At 41.1% G+C, this 6,959-nt stretch overlaps 1 protein-coding gene across 1 annotated transcript in view; it reads right to left on the reverse strand.

The window, feature by feature from the left end:
• Positions 1-521: 521 nt before the first annotated feature.
• Positions 522-6,959, reverse strand: part of Capn6 (calpain 6) — a 34,896-nt gene continuing 28,458 nt past the window's right edge. Inside the window, exons 6-13 of the mRNA XM_010603085.3 lie at positions 6,436-6,629; positions 6,105-6,182; positions 5,803-5,989; positions 4,077-4,199; positions 3,698-3,900; positions 3,019-3,140; positions 2,506-2,642; positions 522-2,090 (exon numbers count right to left, since the gene is read on the reverse strand). Coding sequence (XP_010601387.1) covers positions 1,908-2,090; positions 2,506-2,642; positions 3,019-3,140; positions 3,698-3,900; positions 4,077-4,199; positions 5,803-5,989; positions 6,105-6,182; positions 6,436-6,629 — 1,227 coding nt within the window. The 3' untranslated portion in view covers positions 522-1,907. The remainder of the gene's footprint in view (positions 2,091-2,505; positions 2,643-3,018; positions 3,141-3,697; positions 3,901-4,076; positions 4,200-5,802; positions 5,990-6,104; positions 6,183-6,435; positions 6,630-6,959) is intronic.

Raw genomic sequence — 6,959 nt, forward strand, 5'->3', positions numbered from 1 at the left:
AAAAAAAAAAAAGAAAAAAGAAGCAAGGCTCTAGGAGGAATGAGAGTCACTTCCACCATAGCCTATCTTAGGATGGGCAGATGGTGGATAGGATGTAAGCAAATTACTGAAGGAAGTGTTGGAAAAGGACAGTTGGAGTTTTCACTTGTTGGGAAGTCTTCCCTTAAAATGTTTGTCCACCATAGTTTTGACCTAGAGCTCATATCAGAGGGGTTTCAAAGTAGAATAACTTCGCATATTATCCAACTGTTCCTGGATGTCTAATGAAAGACCAACCCTCTCAATTCTCCCAACCATCCCACCACCGGGACGAAAATCTACACCATCAAAGTGCAGCCAATTTCTCTGAATTCATCAGCTTTTTACACGCTTTCATGTTTCACAAAGTTTCTCCCCCAATCCTGCACTTACCATAACTCTAAAATATGTCTCAATAGATGGTCATTTTTGCCATCTCTCTTGTCCCATCAATTCAAGTCTAGACTGATCAATTTATTGAATATGAACTTTATTGTGATTTGCTTTATGTTAAAGCAGTTTGGTGAAGGCACTGTGAAAGTTACACAGACCAGAAAATGTGGTAGAAAATGAACGAAGTGAAAAACAAAAAACTACAAAACATATTTTTTAAATGAGTGCATGCCAGACTACACTAAGTACTACAACTATGTTTATTTATCATTATTGCAGAAGCATTGAAATATTGTTGAAGGTAGGGTTTGGGGATAGGAGTAGGGAGGGTTTCACAGAGGAGGTGGCATTTATGCTGAACCTTGAGGGAAGGGTAGAATACTGATAGATGAAGATGGAGGGAAGAATATGCTATAATGACTGACTAGAGAAAATTTCCCCTAGGGAGTGAAGCTTCCCAACTGAGGGAAAAGCCTGAGGAGGCTGGGTTGGGGCCTAACATCTCAAGCACCCACATGGGGCCTTCAGTACCTATGTTAGGAGGCACAGGACAGGGGGCTTATTTGTAAACCTAGCAGCAGCAAGAGGTTTCACATTGCAGTCAGGAGCCCCAAACTGTACTATTTGTGGGTGGATCCTCTCATCTTTTCTGAGTGTGTGATGCTTAACTTGTCCTCACTTTTGCCCACTGACCACCTGAATGGCAGTTCATGAGCTCCCACATGTGAGTGTGTGAGTGTAGTTGTGTGTGGATGGTGGGGGAATGGAGGCTTTGTCTCCCATTGCAGCTTCTTGCACTTTTCCCTCTTAGGACATACAGCTGGCTTCTGCTGAGCTCAACCTCAGGCCCTTCTCACTATCTAGGCCTCATTGAACTCCAACTCTTGATTAAGCACCTAGGAAGTTTGCTCAACATGAAGGTAAAACTTACTGTGGGGGTGCCTTGAATGAAGGCAGGACTACACTTTCCAGAGGTGGCAGCGGCGGTGGTGGTGGTGGTGGTGGTAAGGGTAGGAACATTAAAGTTGTCTTTGGCTGTTAGGTGAAATGTTGCTGGAAAGTTAGTAGTGTCAGTTAGGAGCTGGGATGCCAGGCTAGACCAGCTTGGCCTTGATCATTCCTCCTCCTTCCTCAACATGTAATGCAGGAAAGATATATTGGACAACTGCAAAAAGCAAAGACATCTGTAAGGTGTCCAGGCTCTCATTATTGTCCTGCCTGAATCTCAGCCCTGGAATCCCCAAAGATCTTTTCTTGGCAAACATGTGTATGATCTCCAGATTGGACTGTGACCTCTCCCTGCCCATTTGCTGGAGGTATATAGGTTATGTAGCTATTGATGCTACTTTGATCGGGAGGTATGAGAAGTTATCAGAGAAAAGCAAAGTTAAGTATTGTGAATTTCTTTCAATAATTATAAATCTTAGTTAAGACCTGGCACCTGACATAAAAACAAAAGGATGGAAACTCTGTCAGGATTCTCTGCTATTGGAGATTTAGAGCTCAGTGAGATCATCGCTGGAAATAACCTTGAAGCTGATGTGGCCTTGCTTGACTTTGGCAGTTGGACCACCCTTTTTACGCAGGTAGAGAGACTTTAGTTCACGGCAATCACTAGGGTCAGCATCCAGAGTAACCTGCCCCAAGAACTGATCACAGAATTTTTGTCTGTTCCAGACCTGTAGAGACAAATCAAGGGAGTGAAGAAGAGCAGCCTTCTGTGAGATGGACCCTTTCCCAGAGACATCTGCAATCTAATGGGAAGACTACAGTTTTCCATCCAGACCTAGCTATGCAACTATCTTAGGAAATGTTGTATTCTTCTCTCTCATGGAATTTTACACTACACTTATTAACAAATTTACCCATAAGCTTATGGACTTTTGCCTACCATAAAGTAAGTGTAAGGGACTTAGGCTGCTAATGAATAAGCAAGTTGGTGTCTGTGCTTGGTGAGAAGTGTTTTAGGGTATAAAACAAACAAAAAACAGGATAACCCTTGTTCTGCATCTTAAACATAAGTGATGTACTTGAGGTAATCTAGTACTGGTAGAATGTATGAGCCCTCCTAGGAGCAGATGTTCATGTTCTTACCTGGACTATAATAGGAATGTCAGTGGTCCTTCTGTAGAAAATGGCCTGGGTGTCAAAAATGGCATGTACAGTATTCTTCTGGACAGGTGAACGAACTTCCTCCTTTCCACACTTGATGACCAAATATGGGTTTACAGCTGGAACAAAGTGACAATTTTTAAACACAGTGGTTAATATTCCTTTTCTGAGTTGGCAAGAAATTATCTCATGAAGTCAAACTTGACACTTTTAACATAACACCTAAGCACCAGAATGACCTAGAACTTAACATTTTTGTTTCTTCGTCCCTTTCCTTTTCTATATTTCATATAGGAATATAAAAATAAGTATTACATAGACCTTGCCCAAAGAAGATCACATCCCATTTTCTTCTATGATTAACATCCATTTTAACTTCTATAGACTAAAAATACCATTGGAAGGATTAATTTCTTATCATCTTCTTTACATCCTTTTATACATGCAATATATGAAACTGAAAGTTGCTTTCACAGGAAGCCTTGTATTTCTTACATTCATTGGCATTTTTCTTCGCCAGGCCTTCAGCACTGTGGATCGTGATCTGGGTAACTACCTTTGGGTACCCACGAGCCAGGTTCCAGCAGGACATCTTGGGCATATCCAAAGTCAGTTCCCTAGAACAGCAAAGACATGTGTCATATGATAATGAGATAGGTTTGCCAAAGTAGACATTATTGTTGAAAATTATGAGACTCTGGGTGACCTAGCTTATTCCTCCACATATATAGCTTATATTTTATAAGTGTGGTTTCATTTCACCTTTTTTTAAAGGACCAGCAGATAATGACAGTAGGCAGGGCTCAGGTAAAATGGTAGCTTTGGTGACCCAGCACTGAGAACATAATAAATAAGAACTGCAGGGTACCAGCTGTTTAAAAAAAGACAGAGTCAGTCAGAGAATAGAAGACAAAATGTAAGTGAAGAGCTTAGTCTATAGGCCTGTTCCCCTTGAAGGACAGCTCAGAACTCTGAAACTCAGACCTTCACTGGGGATTTCCTGTAATCCAACTTTGAGAAATTCTGAATTCTAACCACCATCATTTTAATTAGTCAGATCTGACTGGAACAGTTTGCCCCACTGAGAAAAAAATAATATAGAGAGAGGTGAGTCACAAGTTTAGGAGACAAAGCAGAGAACAGGAGTTTCAAGGGCTTCCCGAGGATATTGAACCTTAGCTGAATAGGCACTTCTGAGAAGATTCTCAGGAGAAACTCGCTGGTGCGGCCATGTTGGAACATGGTAGGGACGAGTACGTAGTTGCCTTTCTTCAAGTACTTGCTCAGAAACACGGTGCAGCTATCAATATAGGTGGAAGTCCCAGCACGCTCCTGGATGTAGAGGTGGTGGAGGCGGAATTTGCGGTTCATCTCCACCTAGAAATGTAAGAGGATGAAATATTCCATTTTGCTCAAGTCATAATTTTTTTTGTTGAAAAGTCCTTCTTCTGCCTTCTTTATTTCCAAGTCTTGTGTAATTCCTTTTACTCTAAACGATCCTAATTTTGACTCGATTTGCCTTCATTCTCTTCACTCCAAATACTCATTCTTACCTTGAAAAGCTCAAAGCCAATGATGTAATTGTCAGGTCTTCCTATTCTGCGGTAAGTGCGCAGATCCTTCTGTTGCAGTGACATGATAACCTTGTGCCCATCCTCAGACACGGTGAAGATGTACTAAGGGAAAGGGGCCAACAAAGAACTGAGTTATCACTCCTATTTCAGGTGATCCCGCTTAAATTTTATGGAACAAAATGCTACAGTGCAAAGCAGAGCCTGTTTTTATTTTCTGGACTTTGATATTGACCAGACAATGTAGCCTTGGATAAAACATTCACTTGATAAGTCTAAAGCATTACACTTGTTTCTCTTATCAAACAGCACATTCAGCATGTGCAGAGAGATAACTTCATTCTTAGGTTATTTTAATAAGTTATTGGATTATCATCATCATAATCATTATTATTTTTTAAATTATATATAGAAGAAACTTTAGAATTCATAAAGACAGAAATCATCTTTATTTCGTTAAACTTGACCCTGCAGCATTGCCCTGAGATAGCTTCATAGTGCCAGCCCAGACACGTGGCTTATGGATACATTTCCTTATGGAATTGATGCATTGCCATCTCACTTTAGGGGAGTTAAAGGCCTGCACCAGAGCTTTTTAAACATTATCTTGGAATCATGTTGCTCTTGGGAGAGAAAAGTAAAAGGAATTAGATTTTTCTATCTATCTCTGAGTCTTCCATCCCATTATTTAAACAGAAATAGAAAAAAAGCAGAAACAAAGCCTCCAACGGTCAATCTTATGCATATGCATACAGAAGCCATTTCCCCAGTTTGGCATATGTGCCTGATACTTGAAACATTTCCATGGTTGCAGATGAGGCTTAAGCGGATAAGGGTAACAGAGATTTCTTTAGGAACAATTAAGGTGGAAGGAGTGCAAGAAAAGTATGAGTTAGGTAGATCAGCACATCAACCTTGGTGTCCTCCAAAATGCCTGGTCAATGAAATTCATGCAAAGAGACCATTTCTGAACAGTGAGGCAGCAATATAGTCAGAATTCTTATCTCCAGTGGGCTTATTAGCTTAATAGCACACTTGGGGATGAAACCATCCCGCTTATTATAAATTCTGGCTTTGGATATTTGGGTTTTGTTTTGTTCTTTTTTTTTTTTTTTTTTTTTTACTTCAGGGTGTGCTTAGGCTTGACCGCTGAAGTGTCACCTGGAATAGCTTTGGAATGGCGGAAGGATAGGATGGAGTCATTGATGGCACTGATTCAAATCCTGAGGAAAGTAACCTGGTTCTAGATGAGAAAAGGGAGGAAGAATGATGGGGTTCAGGAGAGTCACTGTGTGAGAAAGGATGAATATAGTGAATGTGCATCCAAAGAAACAATTGGGCAGTAAACACTAATGAAAAATCATTGAGATAGCATCTGGAAGCTGATCCTCTCTCTCCAGTGTGGGCACATCATAAGGAAGCAGAGGGTGTCAAAGAGGTGTATCAAGCAATATGGATGAAGAGAGGCAGCCAGACAAGATAACTCAAATTTGACAATGTTGCTGAGGTATGTCTCTTCAAAGAGACAGAAGCTGTGCTTTACAAGAATCTGAGCCAATCCCCAGGGATTCTAGTTGATAAATATTATACAACATCTTCAAATGAAAAACTTGATGCTAAGAAATACTCCAGAGAGCATCAAGAAGAGACCTAGGTGTCTACTGGTTGTATTATTTTTGGGGAAAAGGAAAAATCATTTGACAGAAACCTGGGGATTCTGCAAGAAAGTATCACGGTTGTTATAGCAGCCTCCAGAGCGGTTCATTAGAGGATCATCATCCACAGTCCAGCATCCTAGCACTGAATGTAGCTCCTTATGGCCAAAAACAGGGTTGTTCACATTGTGACACACATTCAGTTTGTGAAAGTTGCGGCAAAAGTCTTCTAGGCTCATCCTGAATGGAAGGAGTGCAGTAAAAAAAAAAAAAAATGAAGATATTATTTCACACTTACTTCTTACATATCCTGTTAAGAACCCCAACTCCCTCAACGCAGTAAACCTCTCCTTACCAAAACTCTCCATCATCACACATAACAAGCCCCAGGTTCTTGCGATCTGCTGAAGTTAGCTGCTGCCACTCTTCAGAACTAAAGGCACATAAAAAACATCAAGCCATTATGTTTACAATTGACTTCCTATGGTAAACAGGCTGCCAAAAGAAAGGAATGCATGAGGATGAGGCCTGCTTTATCTTACCTCTGACTTTGTCGCAGACCCCATGCCTGACAAGAGCTCACAGATGTCACTGAACACTGAGGGCTCACTAGTAGTCTCGAGGGATGGGGTTGGGAGAACTACAGAACTTTGGAGATGTAGCAGTGAATGTGGAATGCCACTCACATTTCACTCCAGGGGCCACTCCATTCCTGCCTTCCCAAAGGGTTCCTCAGGCGAACCATGTACAGCTTCTCAGCACTGAACACTTCCACAAGTCTCTCTCCGAGACGAATCTTGCGAATATCAGTCATGATGTAGGTATGACCCTTTAGTAGGCCCCAATCAGTTTCGACTTCTTGTTCTTCTTGACTGGGAGACTGAGAACAAAGAAAGACACATAAAGGTATAGGAATTAGGAGACTGAAATCCTGACTACCCTTCTTCCTTGACTGGTTTATCCCAGCATGACTGAAGCTAGTCCTCCCACAGAGATGGAAATTTGACCCTGAAAACTAACCCATCGCAAAAACAAGTGCAGGAGAGGAAATAAAAAGTACAGTATAACAACTCACTTAAGCTACTCAGACTCACGCTACCTATTATACTAAATTGATATTAACTAGGGCCAGGGATTTAGCCCAGTGGTGCTGCTGCCTGCTTTGCAAGCACAAGGTCCCAGTACCAAAAAAAAAAAAAAAAAAAAAAAA

This window comes from Fukomys damarensis, unplaced genomic scaffold, assembly GCF_012274545.1.
Source record: "Fukomys damarensis isolate Sample0158 unplaced genomic scaffold, DMR_v1.0_HiC HiC_scaffold_39, whole genome shotgun sequence".
Classification (NCBI taxonomy): domain Eukaryota; kingdom Metazoa; phylum Chordata; class Mammalia; order Rodentia; family Bathyergidae; genus Fukomys; species Fukomys damarensis.